The sequence below is a fragment of the Asparagus officinalis genome, chromosome 7, assembly GCF_001876935.1.
Source record: "Asparagus officinalis chromosome 7, Aspof.V1, whole genome shotgun sequence".
Taxonomy (NCBI): Eukaryota; Viridiplantae; Streptophyta; class Magnoliopsida; order Asparagales; family Asparagaceae; genus Asparagus; species Asparagus officinalis.
The window spans coordinates 128,218,991-128,245,961 of NC_033800.1; the positions used below are offsets into that span (position 1 = coordinate 128,218,991).

General features: G+C 31.6%; 1 protein-coding gene across 1 annotated transcript in view; it reads right to left on the reverse strand.

Moving 5' to 3' along the window:
- The window catches only part of LOC109848197 (transmembrane protein 147), a 26,617-nt gene extending 6,866 nt beyond the window's left edge, over positions 1–19,751 (reverse strand). The window contains exons 1-4 of the mRNA XM_020417582.1: positions 19,580–19,751; positions 7,732–7,801; positions 6,036–6,095; positions 1,399–1,513 (exon numbers count right to left, since the gene is read on the reverse strand). Of these exons, the coding sequence (XP_020273171.1) occupies positions 1,399–1,513; positions 6,036–6,095; positions 7,732–7,801; positions 19,580–19,656 (322 nt within the window). The 5' untranslated portion in view covers positions 19,657–19,751. The remainder of the gene's footprint in view (positions 1–1,398; positions 1,514–6,035; positions 6,096–7,731; positions 7,802–19,579) is intronic.

Consider the following 26,971-nt stretch of genomic DNA (forward strand, 5'->3'; position numbering starts at 1 on the left):
TTTCTAGCTTCCAGAAACACGTTGTTCTTGGGGCCAAAGAATGAGACGTGGGAATTGGTGTTCCATCCCACGTACCAAACAAGGCGATAAAGCTAATGAAATTGCATAATCTTAAAGGAGTACTTATATAATTTCTTATGAAAGATTACTTCTCAGTTGCAACAATTATAACCACAATCTAATGGAGCCTTGTCCAAGCAAGTTAATCAGCCTCAAACTAAGTTTTTATCACATAATTTGAGCAATAATTCATTTAAGCAATCAATCTAAAGTAAAATCTTAAATCTTAAAATCCAGCTGCTAAGCGAGAGGAAAAAAGAATAAGGACAGAAATAATAATGACTTAATAAGACTAGTATAGTGCACGTGCTTTGCACGAGAGGGTACATGTTTTGTTTTATGTTTTTCAGATTTTTTTTGTTGGCTGCAAAATAATGAAATGACTTGTATAGCAATATAAATTCTAAACAATTATATTTTTGTTTAAATGAATAAATTGTATGATAAAACTGTGTAAATAGAATTGTATGATTAATTATTATAGTTTGGATAATTATTATAATTTATTCATAATTTGTTAACATAATTATAATATATTAAATAATTTCTTCTCTTTTAAATATAATAATATTATACATAGCATAATTATAATATTATTAGCAACTACATTTTAATTTCATAATTAGTTTATTACAGTATTAGTATATAATTTACTGAATTGTATATATTAAATTACAGTTTAATTTATTAATTTAAAAAGTACTATTAAAATCATTATACTATTAATACAATTATAATTACAATAAATACAAATTGTTTTTCATACTATTATCATACTCTTAAAAGGCTAACAAGATGAAAGGTTACAGGTAATCGTCCATAAGAAGTGAAACCCAAAGGCATAAAGCATAAACCTAATGAATTGTTATTATTTTAATTTTTCTAGAATTTTAAATAATGTGAAGATAACTTAGGGATAAATTTAAATTTTCTATTAAATAAGGTAACTAAATAATAAAATAATAGTGTGACCAAATATTTTGAAAAAATAAAGAAATGCATAATTAATAAGATGTTATATGTAATTAGTGAATGATTATTACAACTAATGACACATTCGATAATTATCAAACTTTAAAGGACAAAAATGAAAATCAAAAGTTCTGACAATGCAATCCTCTTTTATATATAGTATAGATGAGTGAGGAAAGAGTATTTCCTAAAGTTTAGACAACGCTAATATCACAATTACAAAAGGGAAGGTACATGCAAGCTTTCTTAATAAAAGAAGTTATAATTATAGAAATCTAACACATGGAAAAAACTTCTGTAAATTATAGGCAGGACTCGTATCTTAATTAAGTAGAAATAAAAGGACCCGAAAGACCTATATCTTACCGAGTCCAACAGCTTGGAATTTGTGATTCTGAGAGATGTTTCTGTGAGTCAACTGTGTCAATGCAAAATAAAGTCCAGCAACGTCTACAAACCCAATAAGCGCTCTCAACAATTCCTGAAAATGCAAGGAAAAAAATTGAAGTCAAGCCAAGCACCAAAGATCATATCATACTCTCTTTAAAAGTACGAGTTTAGGAAAATCTTTCTATGGTCAATATTACCCTCAGCTTTTTTTAAATATTACATTGTTATCCTAATCTATTCTAATTATCCTATTCATAATGAAACTTAACATGTTATTGGATAAAATAGATATGTTTCATATAATTCAAATCTTTTACTTATTTCAATTCGTAGAGAAATCTAAAAAAACATATGTTAGCCAGCATCTAAAAGTTTTTGGGCTTTGTAAAAAATATTCTCTAAGTTTTTTTAATTGTAAAAATATCCCTACAAATTCAAAATTTTATTAAAACATCGAAAAAATCTTTCTATGGTCAATATTACCCTCAGCTTTTTTTGAATATTACATTGTTATACTAATCTATTCTAATTATCCTATCTTCTTTGAATTGGTAACCAAATGATTTATTTTATGGTCAATATCCCTTTAAAAGTACGAGTTTGTGAAAATCTTTGTATGATCAATATTACCCTCAGCTTTTTTTAAATATTACATTGTTATCCTAATCTATTCTAATTATCCTATCTTCTTTGAATTGGTAACCAAATGATTTATTCTATTCATAATGAAACTTAATATGTTATTGGATAAAATAGATATGTTTCATATAAGTTAAATCTTTTACTTATTTCAATTTGTAGAGAAATCTAAAAAAACATATGCTAACCAGCATCTAAAAGTTTTTGGACTTTGTAAAAAATATTCTTCAAGTTTTTTAATTGTAAAAACGCCCCTATAAATTCAAAATTTTATTAAAACATCGAAAAAATCTTTCTATGGTCAATATTACCCTCAGTTTTTTTTTTTTTTGAATATTACATTGTTATACTAATCTATTCTAATTATCCTATCTTCTTTGAATTGGTAACCAAATGATTTATTTTATGGTCAATATCCCTTTAGAAGTACGAGTTCGTGAAAATCTTTCTATGATCAATATTACTCTCAGCTTTTTTTTAAATATTACATTGTTATCCTAATCTATTCTACTTATCCTAATCTAAAAAAACTTATGCTAGGCAGCACCTAAAAGTTTTTGGACATTGTAAAAAATATTCTCCAAGTTTTTTAAATTGTAAAAATGCCCCTACAAATTCAAAATTTTATTAAAGCATCTTGAAAATTATAAATTTTACTTATCTCAATTTAGTGAGAAATTTGAAAAATGTATGCTAACTAGAAACTGAAAGTTTTTTGACTTTGGAGAAAATATATCTTGTAAGTATTAAAAATTATAAAAACACAATTAAAAATTCAAAATATATAAAAAAACCTTGAAATTTTCAAACCTATAAACAACCTAAAAACCTACAAATAACACAAACAACTCCCAAAATTTTATGGAATTTACAATTCACACTGAACATTTTACAAATTGCAAAATAAAACCCTCAAAATTGTAAATTAAAAAATTCCTGATAATTTCTGACCTAATAGTACATTAAAAATATAAGAATTATAAATATCCCTTACATAATTTATAATTTATAAAAAACACCCTTAAAGTTTCAAAAATTACAAAGAAACATTTAAAATTCCAAATTTACAAAAAACACACTAAAATTTTCAAATTCATTAGTAAATTGAAAGCATATGAATTATAAATAGTCTATAAACAATTTACAATTTGTAGAAAAGACCTATAAAGTTAAAAATTGTAAAAAGTCTTTAAAATTCATAATTTACAAAAAAAACACCATGAGAATTTCTAACCTATAGACACTAACATGAATATGCAAAATTACTAACAACCCCTAGAAAATTAAAATTTTACAAAAAATATCATACACCATTTAAAAGTATAGATTTAGAAAAAACTTTTCATGGTAAATATTACTCATAACTTTTTTGAAAAGAACATAATTAATTGAAAATCTATTAAATTTAAAATTTACAAAAAAACACTCTTAAAGTTTAGTACATTGCAAATTACCCCTCCAAAGTTTGAAATTTTTCAATAATTTTTTTATAATTCATTGATTTCAATGTAATGTTTAATAGTTTTGTGTATTTGTAAATTACAAATTTAGAGTGTTTTTTGACACTTTTTAAAACTTTTGAGGATGTTTATTTTGTAGTTTTCTAAATTTTTATTGTGTTTTAGTGTAATACACATATGCATCAATTAATAATGATATTGAAGAATAAGTCATTCTTAAGTTTATTAGACCATAGTTAAGTGTGCACATCACTATTCCTAGGCAGTATAGTTTATATATGTAAAAAAATTCAGACAATCTATATAGTGGTTAAAAAAAATTTGATTTTAATGTACTATTTTTTATTAATTATATTTAATGTGAACCCATCATATAATTTTGACTATGGCCATCATAATTTTAATACGTTTGATTGATTGACTATATACGTATATAGACCATAAATTACTTTACTTTCTCACATGAGCTAATATTTGGTGGTTAATAATTTAAATTATTACTTTTAAATTTGATGTAAAGATGAGCTCTAATAACATTTATTTATTTACCTACAGCATAATACAATCTCAATTTCTATTTTTTGCTGGAGATTTATTCCATAGTTACGTGTATCAAATTAGTAACTAAAATAATAATTGTTTATGCTTAAATTAGAATGAATGTAGTTGGTCACTCACTATAAAATTTTTATGAATATATATATATCTTACTTTCTATAGCTATTTGCACTGCCTATGTATATTTTATAAATTAGTTCTTAATTTATATATATATCTTACTTTCTATAGCTATTTGCACTGCCTATGTATATTTTATAAATTAGTTCTTAATTTGACATATTAAATTACTTTTTCTTTGTAGAAATTTCTTCTGACTTTTAGACTGTGTAATCACTATATCACCATTCTAGCATAGAAAATACCCCACTCTAACTGGCTTCAAGCCAATGTTTGAGTTGCACTGAAGTATATACTATTGCTTCTATGTGTATATATTTTTTAAGAAATCATGTCAACACTTTTTAAATACAAGAGAATATTCTAACATCTGATATTATAAAAACTAAATATAGCCAATTGAATGATTAGCAAAAGAGAACTTACATCAGAAAAGTGTGAATAATAAGATAAAGAGAAAAGGTTATGCATTGCAACAGTACTACAAATAGCAAACTACAATGTAAAGTTAACCTATTTTGTGGAGCCCAACTACTGACTATAAGCATCGAGGTTTTCATATATATACTTTATAATTTATTAAAAAAGATCATATAATCTTATTTAATAAAATTGATTTAATATTGAATAGTAATATCGTTGTAATAATATCATTATTAGGAACAACTCTTCATGAATCGATATGCTCTTTACGATATATAAGCTATGCACTCTAAATTCTTCTATTTTTTACAGAGCCAAAAAGTTTGATACGAGCCTCTAACATGTTGCTCTCACAACAGCAAAATCCACTTAGGAGATATGGATATTCCAGATGAGTTATGTATCCTATATACAATACAATTACCCTAGGTAAGTGAGATAATAACATTTTTCATTCACATCGTTTCGGGTAAGATTTAATAGAGATCTTGCATAAAAAAAAATTATGTTTAGAACACATGGCGAAATATATCATAATCTCCCTATTCTAATTTCGCAAGAAAATAATTATTCATACTTTTAGTTTTACTTCTATGATACAGAGAATGAGCTATAAAATTGAATGAGAATATTAGATAATTTCTATGATACAGAGAATGAGCTATAAAATTGAATGAGAATATTAGATAATATAAATATGAGTGAAACATCAACTAAAAAATGAGAATATTAGATAATATAAATATGAGTGAAACATCAACTAAAAGTTAACGTGAATATGAGTCAAATCATAACTTAAAGTTTAATGAACATATTGCAAGTAAATTCATATGTAAAATTCCTTTGCGAATTGAATGATCACCCATCTTTTGAAGACTTCAAGATACTAATAAATAGAGATGTTGTACTAGATTAATGTGTTTATAACTCACAAATAGTAGATCACGTGGCTACAGTCTGAGTTGAAAGAAACAATGACAATATTTTATTTGAGAGATTATTGAGTTGATGATCAATTCCACAAAAAACTTTGTTGTCTTTTTTTATTTTTACTCTATTTTTATCAATTTAAATAATCATGATATTCAACCACGTGCATTGCACGTGCATCTCAACTCATGATATTCAACCACGTGTATTGCACGTGCATCTCACCTAGTATTGTAAAATGGCTGAGATGTTCCATTTAGTAAATATAGGTTCACTATGATAATTATGGAGTGACTAAGTTGTAGCTTAATTTGCAAGGATGAATCTTGGGTGGCAAATATGTCGATCTATAGCTCGCACTGTATAACATACTTTCTTGGATAAAATATCAGCTGTAATAAATCAATGTAAAATCTGTTAAACAATTCATTTCATAAATGAACTTCTGCAGGGAAAAATATGTATATTGTACTGAGAGAGTACCTGATATGGATCAAAGCTGTCAGTCTCAGGTTCCTTGAGGAAAGTTGCTAGGCATATAAGCTGCGAGCAAAGTAGAACATAATAAGACCATAGCACACCTTACAACTGATTAAAAAAATCCTTTCATTTCAAAATAGTTGATGGCTTAAACAAACCACAGAGAACTGCTTCAAATGTTGTACCAAAAACCCTGCTTCTAAAGTTGAAGTTATATTTGAAAGAAAACCAAAATCAAATTCACAAAACTTAAAAAAAATCAAGATAACATAAAAATAATATAGGACACCGCCAGGCATGAATATATGACCACTTATCCAGCTAATATGGAGATGTATTAGCTTCTAGAACTTGGTAAAAGTTTGGGTTTAGTGAAGAAAAGAAACATACAGATGCCTTAGGCACTGGCTTGGTTCTCTTATAAAAAATATTCACATTGGTATTCAAAAAGGTCGATAAAGACCCATGGAACCTTCTTTTGATTCCCATACCAGAATGCTAACTTCGTTGATGCAAAGAAGATTGCTACACAGGTACAGTTATATGGAAAGGGGGGAGGGCCATTTCCTATCACTTCATCTTCACGAATGTCGAATGCATCCAGATTCACAATTTTAGTAGGGCAGCATTTTGGGTATCATTTACAAAACAATTAGTCTGAGCCCTTTATGTTAGACCTCAAATAATTTTAACCAAGGGTATTTCACTATTTATTAATAATTTTCAGATAGCAAACCAAATATTTCAAGAAAATTACATTCTTCTTACCTTCAACATGCAAAAAACCTTTTTGATGTGTTGAGAGCATGAGCTACTATCAAGTGAATTGAAAAAGTGTCCTGGGGCAAAAATATAGGAAATTTTCAAGAACAGTACACATAGTGCAGACATAGGCAGATCTGAGCTAATTGACCATGGATCAAAGACATAAATTGTTGTAGTATACTTTTCTTGTGCTATATCTAGTCTCAAGTCAAATTAGGAAGTGAAAATAATAATGGTCAAGATCAAAAATTTTATTTGAACCGATGTTGCATGGGTACTTCTATCATGAAGCCGTACCTACTACCCAACACTTCTTGTACCTGACACTTCTTGTACACTCCTTGAATATAGACATAAACTTATTCCGATATGTAGTCTATTATACAATATATTTTTAATTTAAAACACTCATCATACACTTCTTGGCAAAGGTTGGGCTCATTTCGGCCCATATTCAATTCTAAGCTACGATTTCAAAGGGTTGTTTGTATATCTAGTTCAAAACCATGCTTTCAGCCCATGCATTTCAGTTGTATCCCCGTACCCTACATTTTACAAATTTGCCGTGTCATGTACCCGCACCCGCACCAGTACCCACAGTACACAATACTTGTATCCATACAACTTAGATTTGAACTAATCAAATCAAACCCTTAGTCTCATGGATCGAACACCTAATCTTTTCTTGGTGTTGTACTCTTAAAAGACTCCCATTGCGACTAATTGTTTCTGTGAAATTGTTTGACAATAATATCTGGTTCTCTCTAGTAGTAGGACTGGTTATATTGAAGTTCTTCAGCTAAATACCAGTTACTAGAGTTAAGAGTGCATACCAATACATGACCTAGTTGGCCTTTACCAATAATATTTGTTCTTACAAAGATACCTAAGCAGTTCAAGCATATGTGAAGGCTATACGAACAAGGGAACAGACCTTCACTAATGCAGTTCCAAGATAAACAAGAGCAGCTTTAATAGAAGTGCCAACAGTATCATACTCCGATCTGCATAATCATCAGCAAATGAGGAAAATTCTTGATAATCAGAAACATTTAAAACAAAAACATTAACTGCTTTAGTTATGAACTTGACTCCTGAAGCAACAAATAAATACAAAACATTAGGAAAATAACATATCACCAATTCTGTATAGAAAGTGGGTACCGCCTGGCAATAAACTAAGAACAACAAAGGCAGTGACATGATTCAATAGAGAATCTACCATAAACATAATGATACCATAATCAGAACTAAAAAACATCTCCCAGATAATTGGGAGTTTCCTAATTATACAGCCTATGTTACCCGCGTTACCGCGTACTTCTATAATGAAGTCGTACCCGTACCGGACACGTACATGACACTTTCCGGTACCCAAACTTCATGGACACTTCTTGAATATATGCATGCATTTATTACAACATGTACTCAACTATACGATATATGTGTTAATTTAAAACACTTGTCAAAGACTTCCTGGACGTAGAGCTTACACTTCACATCCGTCTTTTGAAACTAATGAGATACGGGTCAAATTCATTTCAGTCCATACCCAAGTTCAAAACTATATAGTTAATGGGTCGTTTAGATGTCTAGTAAAAAATGAGTAGTTTACAATTCACGATAATCAATATAATAAAAGAAACTCAAAAATTTGATCGGAATTTTAATTCTAATGACACATGAAGCGAGAAAAAAATATCTCATGTACATTATTAATTCAATATAAATATGTAGCTGTGTCCCCGTACCCTACATTTTACAGTTTGGTTGTGTCCCCTACCCGTACCCACACTCGTACCAGTACCCGTGTCCGTTTCCATGCAACTTAGTTAATACAGCAAATCAGCTCCAAAGAGAAGATGATGAGAGTGAAAAGGCTATAGTCATGAACTGCACAGAATTCTCTATGCATACTACAGTGTAGTTGTTTAGATAAGGCCTTAAATTTCCATCCCTTACCTCAGCAATAGTCTTCAAATTCAAACCAACAATCTCTAAAGGTATATACCTAACCAAGTGGTATGGAACTAAGGAACTTTTTACTAGCCCATCCCAGTATAACCCAAGTGAAATCAAACCATCCCACTTTGATCTAGTCCAACAATCCAATTTATTGTGCATTCCCAATCCGAGTTACCAAAATTAGTAACACAACAACTAGAGAATGAGCAATAGTGGTTAATGAGTCCAATGAGTTATTATTTGATTTACCATTGGTTTCAAGAAAATAATTAGGTTCAATCATCTGGTTACAGCTTGGTCGCTCTTAAAAAGTTTAAGCATTTAGTTTTGGGATGTTTGGTTAGTTTTGATGTGGGTTTTGGCTTTGGTTTGACCAGCTTTAAATGTAATATGTGTGTGTCAACAATAATAATAACGGTAACAATACTTACAATAGTAAACATGTAACTTTATTCTTGGAAAATAGTATAATTAATTTTTTAGTGGCAGTTATGTGTACCTTCTCATAGATTACGCATTCCTTGTCCTATCTTGGGCACACTTATGTGTGTTAACAATAATAATAATGGTAACAATACTTACAATAGTAAACATGTAACTTTATTCTTGGGAAATAGTATAATTATTTTTTTAGTAGCAATTATGTGTACCATCTCATAGATTACGCATTCCTTGTCCTATCTTGGGCACACTTCTTACTTGCTAAAAGTTCTGATGCATAAAGCATTCCTGGTAATAAAGATTATTTATCTCATATATTTTTATTTTTCCCACAAAGAGTGTTTACTACACCTTGTTCAACCTTATTTCTAAGGATTTAACCTAATAAAGCAAAATATTCAAAATACATGGATAAAAAACCAAGAACCGAGCATTATCTTTCTTTAATAGATAATTGTTATGTTGAATTCTAATTTAACCCTTATATTATTAGGAGATTAGGAGATAGTAGGCAATGTCATCATCATGACTGTATCAGTTGTATCTCGCCATATATACTTAGCTTACTCCTAACATATTGGAAAGAATTTATCAATCTTCTTTTCTCCCTCTAACAAATCAATCATTATGGAGTTTTTATAGTCACAGATTACACTACATAACAAAACAAACCATAGTAATAAGTAACAAATATTAAATAGTATTATTAACTAGTAACTACTAACATAGATAATTAAGCGACAAAGTTAAACTTGCAAGGTTCAAATTGTGGCATATCCTCCAAATGATATAGGCAATTAGATATATTACAACAAAAGGGAACAAAAAATTCAAAAAAAAAAGTATTTATTTAACAAAAATCAACCAAGAAAAGGGAATCAAAAAATTCAAAAAAAATACTTTGTTTTGGACACCTTTTGTACCCTCGAAATTTCAAACACTTTTTGTGTCTTGTCGCAAAAATTTTAGGCGAGCGCCTGAGGCTCTGAGGCAAGCTCTTGATGCTCGCCTTAGTAACCTTCATATTTGGTGATATGGGAGGCGTAAGGTACAAAGTTGTCTTGTCTGAGGTGCTAAGGCAGGACATTTTTAAAATTGTAATGGTATTAATTTCCACAACAAAAAATTCAAAAATAAATACTTCGTTTTGGACACCTTTTGTACCTTCCAAATTTCAAACACCTTTTGTGTCTTGTCGCACAAACCTTAGGCGGCCGCCTAAGGCTCCTAGGCAAGCTCTTGATGCTCCCCTTAGTAACCTTCATATTTGGCGATATGGGAGGCGTAAGGTATAAAGTTGTCTTGTCTGAGGTGCTAAGGCATGACACTTTTAAAACTGTAATGGTATTAATTTCCACAAACTAATTGTTTTAAGTTCAAGACCTTAGAATTTCTTGAGACTTCGCATCTCACTTGGAACTCATAAATTTTGAATCTTTATATAGATTTTTGGTCAGGCAAGTCGCAACGTCATTCCCAAGAATGTCAACAATGTGTACTTTTTGGGTCTGGTGTTCCCTTTCAAATGACCTATATGGTGACACATGGTCTCCCCAAAGAGATTTCATGCATTCTCACACGAGTCCAAGGTTGTTGATAGCGGATCGCGTCGCGTCGCAGCGAGGTACCGCTTAGGCTATTTCAGGCTATTGCGGCAAAATAATGACAAATAGCGCACGGTCAAATAGCGGTTAAATATAAATATATTTAAATATTCTAAATAATAAGAAAAATTATATAAAAATCTAAAAATTCTATAAATGCATACTTGATGCCTAAACATGAAATAGATGTGATAATTACATAATATTAACAACGTACTATAATTATAAAGATTAAAGAATAAAAAAACGTACCTACTTATCCAAAAGAGTGTTAGTTGTCGTCGGAGCCTAGAAGTCTGTCAGTCATCGGAGCCTGGAAGTCTGTCCGTCGGAGCCTGGAGGAGTTCGGTCGGAGCCTGGAGGAGGAGGATGTTGTCGTCGGAGCTTGGAGGAGGAGGAGCTTGGACGAGGAGAGCCGTGTGAGAGGAGGAGGAGGAGGAGGAGCTGGAGCCTGGAGGAGGACGGATGTTGTCGTCGGAGCTTGGAGGAGGAGCTTAGATGAGGAGGAGGAGGAAGAGGAGCTTGGAGGACGAGGAGCTTGGACGGAGAAAAATTTCGGGTTCGGGGAGAGATACGTTGAGAGGCGGTTGGGGCTTCGTTGAAGGAGTTAGGCGTTTAGTGGGTATTCGGGTCGCGTTCGGGGTCGGGTTCGCGTTTAAAGGGTAGCGGCAAAAACGCGGGATTAAGTGCTAAAACGCGCTAAAACGTGTTATTCGAGTTAAAAGCGGTTTTTACCGCTTAAGCAGGCCGCTAATGCCTAACGCGTGGTGCTGAGGCCCCGCTTTCGCTATTTGCGCCGCGATAGCCCCGGTTTTTGTCGCTATTTACAACACTGCACAAGTCCAATGTTTTGTAGCTCCTTAAGGTCATTGCATTCTTGGTTTCCTTGGTTCTTATCAAATCCAATCAGAGAAATAGGAAGAAAGGGGAAAGGAAAGGAGAGAAAGAAAAAAGAACGATGTTTGAAGTCAAATCTTGGACAAAATGCCACAATGAAGCTCATCGATGACATTGGTATGAAGTGCATCAATCTTCTCTACAGTCGCTCTATGTTGCACATTCTCCTATGCACTTTGCTATAACATGCTTTAGTTTAGGAGATTACTTGCATTGCATTGATAGGCAATGACACCTTTCATGTAGATTATATCATTTATATCTTGTATGCATTCTAGGTTTAACGCCCTAATACAATCATGAATTGTTTACCAGTCTTCTCTCCAGATTCTAACAATCTCAACCATATCTAATCCCCTCATATGCTTTACTCTGATTGTCTCGACCCATATAACAATCCTTCGTACCAATGTTCACTAGAAATAAGAATTAAAATGCTTCCCACAAATAATAATAATAATAATAATAATAATAATAATAATAATAATAATAATATCTAAGATTTAAAAATTTCTTCAGTGTCGTACAAATGCAAAATTCATTTTTGACGTGTTTGAACATTAACCGTGATTAATTCAAAGAGAAGAGTCACAAGAACGCGGAAGCATACCTGAATCCATGAGGATCTGAATTAGGGTTTGATCTTCTAAATCTTGAGGGTCTCTCCTTAAGAATCTCTTTGGATGGGGATAAGAGAATAGAGAATGTAACCCTAAATTAGGGACCATAACCCCTTATTTATAGGTGTTATCCTTTTATAATTTGGCCCCTCAACAAATTATAATTACAACCTGACATCTACACATTTAGCCCATGATTTATTTAAACACTCATTAACCTAAATTAATTGATCACTTTATACGGGTTAACCTTAAGGATAGCAATACACACTGATGCAACATATGTGCCCACAAATTAGATTTAATTAGATTTAAATCTAACAATTTCCTACTTGGACACAATATGTTTCCTTAAAGTGTGTATAACCTTATAAGCTCAAAAAATTATTATCACTAATAAGGGTATTTCCAAACAATCTCATCCATTGACTATATTAATATAGGATCAAAGCAGTCTTTGTCACATTTATCGTGACTCGACCCATCAATGGTCACATATATCAATACAATCAAATGACATAGATCAATCATGGATGTACAGCATGAAAATTACATGCAATATGATATGTACGTGTCTATTTTCAACTGGTCCTCCTTAAACTTTAGTGAGGTCACTACCAAACATAATGTGACAGAGTATCTTAACTGAATGCTTTATTCCGATCAGACAATAAAACCAAACATAAAGCACTAAAAATACAAACTCCTATTAAATCATGATATCCTCAAACAATACCACACCCATATGAGCAGTGTGCTCATGAAAGACCTTAGGTAGCAATCCTTTTGTAAAAAGATCAGCTATCATGGAGTTTGTCCTAATATGCTTTATGGATATCTGTCCACTCTGTATCCTTTCTTTCACAACCAGGAACTTAATGTTAATATGTTTTGACTTAATTGAGCTCCTGTTATTGAAATACATCACTGCTAATTTATTATCACAAAATAATTTTAGTGGTCTTTCAATATTTTCCAAAATACGCAGTCCAGTAATAAAATTTCGCAACCATATTCCATGATTTGATGCCTCATAGCAAGCTACAAACTCTGCTGCTATAATGAAGGAAGCTACACGTGTCTGTTTGACACTTTTTCATAAAATAGCTTCTCCTGCTAACATATAAATGTAACCTGATGTAGACTTTCTGCTATTTTGGCATCCAGTAAAATTAGAATCAGAGTACCCAATGACCACCAGTTGTTCTGATTTTTTATATGTGAGCATATAATCTTTTATTTTCTGAAGATACCTCATAACCCTTTTGACTGCTATCCAATGATCCATACCAGGATTACTTAAGTATTTGCCTAACATCCCAATAATGTACCCAATCTCCGAACACGTATACCTGAGCATACATTAGACTTCCTACAGTCGACGCATAATGAATCTTCTGCATTTTCTGAATTTTAATGTTACCTTTAGGACACTGATTGAGACTGAACTTGTCTCCTTTAACAACAGGGGTGTCACATGGTCTGCAATCTTACATGCCAAACATTTTGAGTACTTTATCGATATAGCTCTTTTGTGATAATCTAATTATACCTCGAGAACGATCTCTATGTATATGGATTCCTAATATAAAAGTCGTCACCAAGATCTTTCATTTCAAAATTCTTTGATAGAAATCTTTTAGTTTCGTGCAACATGCCTATATCATTAATGGCAAGCAATATGTCATCGACATACAGAATCAAAAAATATACTTACTCCCACTGAACTTGTGATACACAGTCATCAACAACACTCATCTTAAAACCGAACAAAATAATTATTTGTTAAAATTTATAATACCATTGACGAGGAGCTTGCTTGAGTCCATAGATGGATTTTCTTAATTTGCAAATCATATTCTTCGGATCTCCTGACACAGTTTTTTGGTTACACCATATAGTTCATTTCATCAATATCGCCATTGAGAAACGCAGTCTTAACATCCATCTAATATAATCAAAATATGCAACAAGCACCATGATTGTTCTGAAATATTCTTGAGGAAACCTGAGAGAAAGTCTCTATATAGTCAATGACTTCCTTTTGAGTATGGCTTTTAGCTACAAGACGTGCCTTATACCTCTCCATATTACCATTTGCATCCCACTTGGTTTTAAATATCCATTTACAACCAATTGGTTTTGCACCTTCTGACAATGGAACAAGTTCTCAAACCTTATTATCTTGCATAGACTTGTACTCTTCATTTATAGCATCAATTTGTTTCTGAGAGTTAGAACTTTTCATCGCCTGAAAGAAGTTGATTGGATCATCTTCCAACATTCCATTATTTTCCTCATGTTCTTGGAAAAATACAATATAATCATCCGAAATAGCATTTCTCCTTTCTCTCATAGATCTTCGTAATGACACTGGTTCTTGAGGTTGTTGAGTTTATTCTTTTAGAACAGGAAGTTGTTCAACATTGTCTTCTTGAGGTTCCGGATTCAATTCTTGATCAATAACAGGTATAAAAACCTGAATATTGTCAAAATTGACAGTATAAATTAGATCTGAAGCCAATTCCTCCTTAAAAACAATATCTCTAACCTTATTTCTCCCCCCAAACTCAACATCCTTAAAAAAATGTTATTGTTCCCGTCTCAAAAATATTCCTAAGTGTGGGATCATAAAACTTATAGCCCCTAGAGCGTTCAGAATACCCAATAAAGTAGCTGCTAACTGTTTTGATGTTCAATTTCTTTTCATTTGGCCTGTAAGGCCTTACCTCAGCTGAACATCCCCAAATATGTAAGTACCTTAAACTGGGCTTTTGACCAGTCTAAAACTCATAAGGTATTTTAGCAACTGCTTTACTTGATACTCTGTTCAGAATATAAGTTGTTGTCTTTAGTGCTTCTTCCAAGAGTGACTCTGATAAAGAAGAATGAGCAATCATACTTCTTACCATATCCTTAAGAGTCCTATTTCGTCTTTCAACTACACCATTCATGTTAGGTGAACCTGACATAATGTACTGTAGGACGATACCGTATTCCTCTAGGTATCTAACAAATGGTCTTGAACGTTGTTCACCTGAACCATCATATCTATCGTAGTACTCACCACCACGATCATATCTAACGGTTTAATCCTTTTGTTGAGTTGATTCTCAACTTCAGCTTTAAAAGCTTTGAACATGTCCAGAGACTCAGATTTCTCATAAATAAGATATAGATACCCTTAACGTGAGTAATCGTCTATGAATAATATAAAATATTATTGACTATTCCAAGATGTCGTAGGGAATGGCCCATAAATATCGGTATGTATCAATTCTAAGACATTAGAAGATCTGTTAGCACCTAATCTCTTAACTTTGGTATGTTTTCTCTTGATACATTCAACACAAACGTTAAAATCCAAAAAATCAAGAGAATCCAAAATATGATCAGACACAAAACGCTCAACTCTAGCTTTTGAGATATGACCCTAGCGCTTATGTCATAATGTCGCTGAATTTTCTTTATTTAATTTACGATTAGTACCACGTGATTCCACATGCAAAAATTCATTATAAGAAGCAATTGTATCAAGCAAGTATAGGTTGTCATAAGTACTCAAGTAACCAGTTCTCACAATATTTGAATTAAAAGATAAACTGAATTGATTGTTTTCAAATGAACAAGAATAACTTGATTTGTCAAATATAAAAATAAAAATCAAATTCCGTCTAAAAAACGGTACTACAAAAGTATCTTTTAAATCCAAATATGAACTAGTTCCTAATAGCAACCTAAAATGCCCAATTATTTCCACATCTACTGATTGTCATTCACCCACAAAGATGTATCTTTCAACATCACTTGGCTTTCGGTAGCTCAGACATCCCTGATAGAAACACTTATGTGAGTAGTAGCACCAGAGTCTAACCACCAAATGTTTCTAGGTACTGAAGCCAAATTAATCTTAGAACATACCAGAGTAAGAAACATACCCTTCTTAGCACGTCAGGCATGATATTTAGTATAATCCTTCTTTACATGTCCAGACTTGTTACAGAAGAAACAACCCTAATCATCCTTATGTTATTTCTTCTAAACAGAACCCTTAGCAGCTTCATTATCATTCTTTCTTTTTTGCCCTTATTCTTAGAGGCATAAATCAAATGAACACTTTCTGTCTTATCTTGTTTTAACTTGTCTTCTTCTTACACACAGTATGAAATGAGCTCATTTAGAGTCCATTTCTCCTTTTAGCAGTTATAACTGACCTTAAACTGATTAAATTGTGTAGGAACAGACAACAGAACCAGTACACCAGTAACTCATCACAAAGATCGAGTTTAAGTGTCTTAAGTTTTGAAGCAATATGAGATATTTTCATAATGTACTCCCTGATATTTTCTTTGCCCTTATACTTTATTGAAATCAAGCGAGCTAAAAGCGTGTTTGTTTCTACCTTATCGTTTTTTGTAAAACATTTCTCAATTTCGACAAGAAAATCTTTAGCTTTAGTAATCCCTTCGGATTCTATGCCCTTGAAGGCTTTCGGAACACCGCGCTTAATGATCATTAGACTCATGCGATTTGAACGCTCTCACTTCTCATACTCTTTCTTTGCATCAGGAGTGCTATTCGTAGTGAGAAGTTGGAATTATTCAGTTTTTAATGCAATATCTAGATCCATGCAGCCAAGAACAATTAAAATATTCTCTTTCCAAATCTTAAAATTTATCCCATTGAGCATGGGAATTGAATTGATGTTAGTAGAAATTGTTACAGCAGATGCATTAGCTAAAATAAACAAAAGATATTAACATTATTAACCATAATTAGTAATTAATAAAATTTAAATAATGACAAATCTCATCTCAAGATATCTAGTACAACATAATATCAAGTCTTTGAACAATAATATTAATTACAAGTGATACCTTGTTACAATGATCAAACACAGACAATAACTCATGTCAAATAATGAAACTATCTTTGGATTGATTCATTATTCACATGTAAACCTTATAATTATCACATATTTATCATCACAGATATGTATGCAGTATAAATAAATATTAATCTTTCTTTGGGCCGATTAAATATTTACACGAAAACATACACACAAACATCTAACATCCCTCATGAACAACGATTAAATATTTACACGAAAACATACACACAAACATCTAACATCCCTCATGAACAATCTACACAAGAGATGTTACTTTGGCAACTCGAAAACATACACACAAACATCTAACATCCCTCATGAACAATCTACACAAGAGATGTTACTTTGGCAACATCTTGTTTTAATTAATTATTTGGAATGAGAGACAAAAAATAATACCTTATTGTCATATTATTTGAAATAAATAATTGATTAACTACCAATTTATTTGAGCAATTCAAATAAATCACAATTTATTAATTACAGGCCCAAAACTTAATAAATTACAGGCCCATAGGTTAATAAAATCCATAACTTAATAAGGCCCACAACATAGGATTTAAATGATAAATTCAATTAATCCATAACTTAATCAGTTACTAACCCAACTTTAAAAAAAATTATTAAGTGGGTTTCAGCCTGAATCAAAAATTAATTACAGGCCCATAACTTAGGATTTAATTAATAAATACAATTAATCCATAACTTATATAATTGTAAGCCCATAAAATACTTAAGTGGGCTTCGGCCTGCAACTGAAACAATAACCTCGCTTGCAGTTCTTTCCCAAAAGCTCGCCTTTAATTTTTTTTTAGCCGACGAGTTCTCAAAGAATCTCGCCCGCAAATTCCCAAACGCAAGCCAAAAGAGGCTCGTCTGAACTAGGGCTCTTCGAGCTTGCTCGTAATCGAGCGTGTGAGCTTGCATGATTCGAGATCTAAGCTCGCCAACTAAGTCGAAGCTCGCCTGATTTGAAACCATGCTCGAGCTCGCATGTAATTAGGTTCGAGCTCACCTGATTTGGGCTCGAGCTCACTTGAGGCACGAGCTCGCTTGATTTAGGGCTTGAGCTCACCTGAAAAGAAGATCCACCTCGCCTGCAGACGTTGCTGACGAGGGTTCGCCTGAATGATCTACGAGCTCGCTTGAATCAAGTAAACTCCTTTGCCCTAATTCCTTAATTATTTTCGGCACGTTCTTTTCACCCCTTAGGGTTTTGAAAAACGAACCGTCGCCGCTGCTTGGGCTCCTACACGATTCCATTTAGGGTTTCGTTCTGAATCGTCGTCGCCGCTTAAGCTCCCGTACTCTAGGGTTGAAACTCTAGGGTTCCTGATTGCCACTGTCACTGTCTTCATTTGACAATGGGGCCGCCAGCGATAGATCGCCGGTGAGAAGCATAGTGATCGACGACCAAACCAAAGTGATCTTTTGCTTCGATTTTTGAATTGAATCCATGAAAAAATCCAAATCAAAAAACCGAAAGAAAAAACGAAGCAAAACATGAAATTTTACTGTTCATCTGTGCAACATATCCAAAACAAACAAAATTGAATAAAAAATAAAATTTTCATGCTACAGATCATATTTGCACAAATCCACACGTGCAACTGATCTTAAACCCAAACCCTAATCCTTTATCTTAAACTTAATTCTCTAAGAACAAATCACGATGGCTCTGATACCACTTGTTGAACATTAACTGTGATTAATTCAAAGAGAAGAATCACAAGAACGCGGAAGCATACCTGAATCCATGAGGATCTGAATTAGGGTTTGATCTTCTAATCTTGAGGGTCTCTCCTTAAGAATCTCTTTGGATGGGATAAGAGAATAGAGAATATAACCCTAGATTAGAGACAATAACCCCTTATTTATAGGTGTTGTCCTTTTATAATTTGGCCCCTCATCAAATTATAATTACAACCTGACATCTGCACATTTAGCCCATGATTTATTTAAATACCCGTTAACCCAAATTGATTGATCACTTTATGCGGGTTAACATTAAGGATAGCAATACACACTGATGTAACATATGTGTTCACAAATTAGATTTAAATCCAACATGACGCGCTTTAGGTATCTACTACAAAATTGAATCAAACATAAGTTTCTCAGCACAGTCTAAGTCCTAAACGCCACCAAATTCCAGAAAATCTAAGAACATATCACACATCTAATTTCAAAATAATAATAACAATAATAATAATCCAAAAATCCGGTAATTGACATCTGCGAACAACCTAGGGTTCCCTGGGCCCTTAAGATTTAGATCAGATCATCATCCATTAACAAATCAACAGATCGAAGACGATAACAACTGCAGATCCATAACTACAAGAACTCAGTGAAGTGACTTACAAAGGAGTAGCGGAGTAGTAAACGGCGTGAGGACCAAAGGTGAGGATCGCGCAGTTGAAGAAGTGGAACACCGTCATCTTTCTCCGTCGCCGTCACTCACCGCTCCCCTCTTTTGTATGTAGAAACAAACAACGGACTTTCTTGATGAGGTCCAAGATGGTTCTGCTCCGATGCTGAAATGGGCCAGCCTTAGACTCGTTTGTGTTTATGGCGGCTCGGCCCGTTTATATTAAAAAAAAAACAGTTCTCCTCCTTTTCTTTTCTCCCCCGTTTTCCCTCTTTTACAATAACGGTGGGCCATTTATATGTAAAATGCTAGCCTGCTTATGTTCAACAAATGAAGCTGGAAAATAACAAAGCCTAGTGCATCTATTTTCAATTTGGGCTTTCGTCATATTAGGGCCCTAAGTATCCGTTAATTCTATATTTCATCCTGAATCTTCATATTTTTAAATTACACTAGTTGAAATGCACGTGCAATGCACGTTGAATACCTTGATTATATAAATTGATAAAAATAGAATAAAAATAAAATAAAGTTTTTTGTGAGATTGATCATCAACTCAATAATCACTCTTTCAAGTGAAATATTATCATTGTTTCCTTCAACCCAGACTATCGTCATTGATCTACTATTTGTGAGTTAGAAACACATTAATCTAGTATAACAACTCTAATTATTAGTATGTTAAAGTCTTCAAAAGATGGGTGATCATTAGATTCGCAAAGAAATTTTGTATATGAATTTACTTACAATATGTGCATTAAACTTTTAGTTGTGGTTTAACTCATATTCACATTAACTTTTAGTTATGCTTTCACTCATATTTACATTATCTAATATTCTCATTTAATTTTATAGTTCATTTTCTGTACTATAGAAGTAAAGCTAAAAGTATAAAAAATTATTTTCTTGCAAAATTAGAGCAGGGAGATTATGATATATTTCGCTATATCCTCTAAATATAAAAAAATTCCTTTGATGCAAGGTCCCTATCAAATCTTGCCCCAAACTGTGTGAATAAAAAATGCTATTATAACTCACTTGTCTGGGGCAATTGTATTGCATTTAGGACATATACAATAGTCCAGTGTATTTTCTGGTTCTGACTACAAAATACACAAGAGTGGTAGTCCCGTGTATTTTCTGACTTTAATTATTTTTGTAATTAATGTTCGCTAATTACAAGGGACTATTAGCCCCGTGTATTTTAAAGATGATTTTTTGCAATGTCAACCTCTTTTTTGTCGGTCTTGATGACGTGGCAAAAAAAGAGATCAATTTCGTTAATTATTATGTAAAACAGTCGCTTTTGCTAATACTTCTATAAAGTGATATTTTTAAAAATTCTCAAAATAAATTGTTAATTCAAAAAATGAAATGCGCGAAAAGACCTAAACATTTCGATGATTAATTGACCCATAAATAGGGGAAAATAATAACTTAAATAAAAGTATATTTAAATTGAATCTAACAATGCATTTCATAGAATGAAACATGAAATGGATCCAAGAAATTATTAAAAAAGAATTAAAGAAACTAATTTAAAAAATATGAAATCGAGGGATAGAGGGAGAGAAGACCTCACCGACATGAATTCTACTTCTCTCTGAACATGACAGCGAAATTGGTGAAGAATGAGCAAGGAGAAAAGCGAACAAAATAGGTGACAAAGTGGGCATGCTTATATAATTAGGTTATTAAGATATTAGTCCTGAAATCTTAAATACATACATATTAGTCCCTAACATCTCTGTAATTGCTCATTTATAATGATATTACTATTCAATATTAAATCAATTTTATTATGTAAATTATATGACCATTTTCAATAAATTATAAAATATATATGGAAACCTTGATGCTTATAACCAGTAGTTGGGCTCCACAAAATAGGTTAATTTTACATTGTAGCTTGCTATTGGTAATATTGTTAGCAATATCATTACCTTTCCACTTTATTTTATTATTCACGTTTTTCTGATGTAAGTCATCTTTTGTTAATCACTCAATTGGCTATATTGAGCTTTTATAATATCAGATGTTAGAATATTATCTTTTGTTTAAAAAGTGTTGACATGATTTTCTTAAAAAATATATACATATGGTTGCAATAGTACACACTTCGATTCAACTCAAATATTAGTGTGAAGCCATTTAGAGTAGGTCCTTTCTACGCTAGAATGATGATATAGTGATTACACAATCCAAAAGTCAAAGAAGAAATTTCTACAAAGGAAAAGTAATTTAATATGTTAAATTAAGAACTAATTTATAAAATATACATGGATGGTGCAGATAGCTATAAAAAGTAAGGTATATATCTTCATGAAAATTTCATAGTGAGTGACCAACTAAATATTAGTTCATGCGTAAAGTAATTTATAGTCTATATACCTATATAGTCAATCAATTAAACGTATTAAAAGTATGATGATCATAGTCAAAATTATATGGTTAGTTCACATTAAATATAATTTATAAAAAATATTATAATAAAGTCAAAATCCTTTTAACCACTATATAGATTGTCTGAAAAAATTTTCATATATAAACTATACTGTCTAGGAATAGTGATATGCATACTTAACTATGGCCTAATACATCTTAAGAACTACTTATTCTTCAATATCATCATTAATTAACGTATATATGCATTACACTAAAAACACAATGAAAATTTAGAAAACTAGAAAAGAAACACCCTCAAAAGTTTTAAATAAAAAACACCCTAAAATTTTGTTATTAACAAATATACTTAACTATTAAACATTATGAAGGATCTGCGGAAGCACACTCTAAACACTAGAGGGGGGTGAATAGTATTATTTAAAAAATTTGCAAGGTGAATTATGAATTACAAGAACAATGAACAACAATCATAGAAATTTAACAATCACAAACAAGAGATTTATACTCGTTCCACCACCCCGGGTGTACATCTAGTCCCTAAGCAAATCCCGCTTGAAATTTTCACTATGATTTTCAAACCAATTATAAAATCAAACCAAACTTGACCAATCGACAAGACCATGCTAATAGCAACCAATCTCTAAACCAAGAGATCTTCTCTCACACCCGAGAGAACTTTCTTTGAAGTAAGATCACAAATTCTTATAACCCTTGAAGTGTTAGTGAAGTGCAGCTGTGGCTTAGGAACTTTTTAACTCTCTGAATATTACCTAAACAATCTTTAATAATAATGGGGAACAAAGGCAATCTCAGAACTTTTTACTCTTGACACTTAGAATGAAATTTTGAATCAAGAGAGAGAGAATTTGCTCAAAGTTTGAATCTTATGTATATATAAGTTGGTGAACAAATTCTGAACTTAATACCTATTTATAACCTCTGAAAATATTTAAATTTAAACCCAATTAACGTTTAAAAAAAGCTATAAACAGTCACTTATTCAAATTCTGAAAAACTAAAAAAACGGTATCTGTAGTTGACTACTAGTCTTAATAGTCGACTAATCTGAGTTAATTCAGATTCTGTAAAGTCAGAAAACTCGTTAGTAGTCGACTATTAAGGTCATTGGTCGACTAATCTGTAAGACTAAAGTTTCTGTAAATTGAACTAAACCTTAGTAGTCGACTATTAACTATAGTAGTCGACTAATCTATAATTTCACAGTTTCTGTAACTTTGACTAAGGCTTGAGTAGTCGACTACTAAGGGCATTGATCGACTACTAAGACATAGATATAAGATATATGATATATTTTGAGACTCACTCTATATCTATAAACTCTAATGGTTAACTTAATGGAATTCTATAGTTAACCACACACTAAGCATGTGTTAGTGTGTTCTAAATACTATGTGTGTTGATGCTGCATAAACATGTACCAAAAAGGTTGCAAGTGCACAACCGTGTCAAGTTATAGTATTTAAGATATCGATCCCACGAGGAAGATGTTTTGTAGGAGAAAATATGAAATCGGTTCTTATGTTGTGTGCGTGACAAATAGGAGTGATAAGTGAATGTGATTGTGAAGAGATTGAGAGAGTGAAAATGGTGTGTAAATAGATGCAAAGTGTAAGTGAGAGTGGATTTAAAAAAGAATGAGTATGATCAATAAGGTGAGAAGGAAAAAAAAGAATAAAATCAAGAAACAAACAAAATTCAAAAATAAAAGAAAATACAAGAAATTAAAGATGGTGGATTCAATTATAGATATGGATAGTCTAAAATTGAACCCACTTCTTAGAAAAGGGTGATTCCCTAGAGGGTTCTAGCCTAAAGGCGAATCAAACAAAATAAAAATAAACAAAAAGAAAAACTAAACCCAAGAGGGTTCTAGCCTCAAGGTGAATAGTAAGTGCAAAATCTAAACTACAAAATAAAATTACAAGAATTAAATGCAAGAAAATAAATCTATTCTATAAGCATGAAATAAATCTAAGGCAAGAGGGTTCTAGCCTCTTGGCTATTTAACAAGAAAATAAAATCTAACTACAAGCATAGAAATAAATCTACACTAATAAGCAATAAAAAAGAAATAAAAGAAAAATGCAAACCTTCAAACAATTCTTCATCTTCATCTTCATCTTCATCATCCAACAAAGAGAAGAAGAGAAAAATTTAAGGTGGTGAAAAAATTATTATTATTAATTGCAACAAAAAGTTATAATTTTGGAAGGCCTTCTCAATTAAGAGTAGCCCTCCTCTTTTGAAGGAGTTACAAAATTTTTTCACACCCTTAACCCCTCACTCTCTACCCCTATTTATAGTAATCTTTAATGAATATGAGCCATTGGATTTGTCTTGAGCCCCAAGCAACAATCTCCACCTTTGAATTTGTTTTTTGTTCTTTTCTAGCCCAACATAAGAGGCCTAATTGATTTTTTAAAAAAAAATGAAAATCAAGTTTCAGCCTAAGTCCGGTTTCATTTGATTAAAGTCAAAATATGCAGCCCATGTCCGGTCCATTAAAGCAAGTTCAGTGAAGAAATTCAGCAGCCGGCCCACATCATGATTTTTGAAATTTCAAAATCCTAGTCTGCAGCATTCATTTGATTTTCACCAATGAATCAAATGAAAACCGGCCCAATTCAGCAATCACCAATGAAAACCGGCCCATATGTAGCAACTAATGAAGTTTTCATTTGATTTTTTTAAAACAAATCCGGTCCATGAACATTTTGAACTCCGGCCCATTCAATTGTTTTCTTCACAGCAATCAAGTCCGGTGGTGCATTGATGAATTTCAAAAATCATGTCTCTGCAGCGAAAAAGTCCGGTTCCTTGATCTTTTGCATAAAAGCCCAATTCATCTCACTCTTTGCATCCAAGTGCATTCCAATTCTTTGGGCCTTTAAAAATTCAATTATTATTATTTCTTTATTTACTCAAGGGCCTTTGTTGAGAGTGGGATTTTTGGGATTTATTCTTTATTAACCTGTAATTAAAAATAAAAGCAATTATTAGTGGTATATTTATTCATATAAACTAGATAATGAGGGTATAAAATTGTAATAAAAATGTGATTATCAAATACCATCATACCTAAACTTTTGCTAGTCCTCTAGTAAAGAAAATAAAAAGAAAATCCTAACTCATTTTCGCAGGAATCGCGGTTGTATTTAGCGCATACAACAAGCCTTTAAACCCCTAGGTTACCCTAGTGGACGAGTTGTAGTCTCGTGAGGGTTTGCAGTGAATATACCCACAAAATTCGGTCAACTTGCCAAATTAAAGAAGTCAGTAAATAACTAAATTCACTTGATAACTTTTAGATAATCTAATTGGAGTCAGTTATCACTCAAGAAAATATTTTTATATATAACTCTAAGGTATATTTTTAAGAAAATCTTCTCATTGTAGCAATACAAAACCAAGCCAAACTTAGAAATTTAATTTAAAAGTTTTGAAAAGAACATGCTAACTCTTTGTTTTAAATAATTTTCAAGTTGCTTGATTTAAAATATTTTCCAAGACCATATATACAACTATAAAACATTTATTTAAAAAAATTATTATTATTATTATTTTAACTCTTTCATCCTTGGTGATTTTTTTTCTACTTTAACGGGCTTTCTAAGTGACCTTTTAACGAGTTTTGGGCCAATGGATCCCAACCCAATTGGGCTTAGGTCATTAAGTATAAAAATACTCCTTGGGTTTAATTACTCGGTCAGCTTAGGCTTTATAAATTTTTTTTTGTATGTATATATATTTTGAAAAAATATGTAAATCAAGACACTTTGAAAAATTATTTTCAACTTTAAGCTAAACATGCAAAAATTTCATTATTTTAAATAAAAGTCCAAGTTAAGGCTTAAGTAAAGTATACTACTTTAAAAATTATTTCTTAAGAAATTTATTTATAGTTATCATAAAAGGTGAACTTAAGTAAATAACCAACTAAGGATTAGAAAATTTCAAATTTATCAAATAAATCAATTATTACATAACTCTATCAATTTGGCAAGTGACGATATTTTTAAAAAAAAAAATTTAAGAAAAAGAAAAACAATGACAAAAATGCACTAAAATTGTAAAGAGAAAAAAAAACTAATTCCCACCCCCACACCTAAATTTTTCATTGTCCTCAATACAAACTCTATTATGCATAAAGTAAAACAGATAAGAACTGAAGCATTTACATTTGGTTCGCTGATAAAAATCTGCAATTACCTTTGGTCTACGGAGGAGGAAATCAAACATTTATTCTTTTCTTTTTTTTCTTTTTTTTCTTTTTTTTCTTTTTTTTACAACTGAACAAGAAACTCTCAAATGAGCGAAGAATAAATTCTTTTTATTATTTTGAAATAAACAAAATAAATAATGTAGAATGAAATATTCAACATGAAGAATTTCTGTTCTACATTGAATCCTACCTTACTGTTAAAAATTCTTCCCCGGATTCTAAACAAATTCAGAATGATATAATCAATAATGTGAATTTTCAAGCATTTCGGGGTGTTCAGTAATTCTTGCAACAAGGTAAGGTAGGTATTATTGGTGTCATGCATTTTGCATTTCTTAATGAACTTAGACTCTTGTACTGTGAAGTTTTGTTTTCTATCAACCAATTCTTCTGTGAAGTTCTAAAAATTTGGTTGTTGATTATTCTCCAAGAATCTATGTTCATCAAGAAAGAGTTCTTTAAAATTTAATTCAAAGCAGCACATGTTTAACACGGTTTTATTATTCTCAAGGACCTGATCTGCTTCTTCTAAAAACTCTAACTCTTCATCAAAAATTTCCTCAAAACTCAAATCAGACTCTTCTTCTTCTTCTTCTGATCTTTCCTGAATGTAGTTTATTTCTAGAGGCTGATTATTTGGTTGGTCCCCTGAATTAAAAATGTTGAGATCAGCAGTCAAATTCCCAAAGGACAGCTTCATTTGACCAGTTCTACAGTTGATGAGAGCATTAGAAGT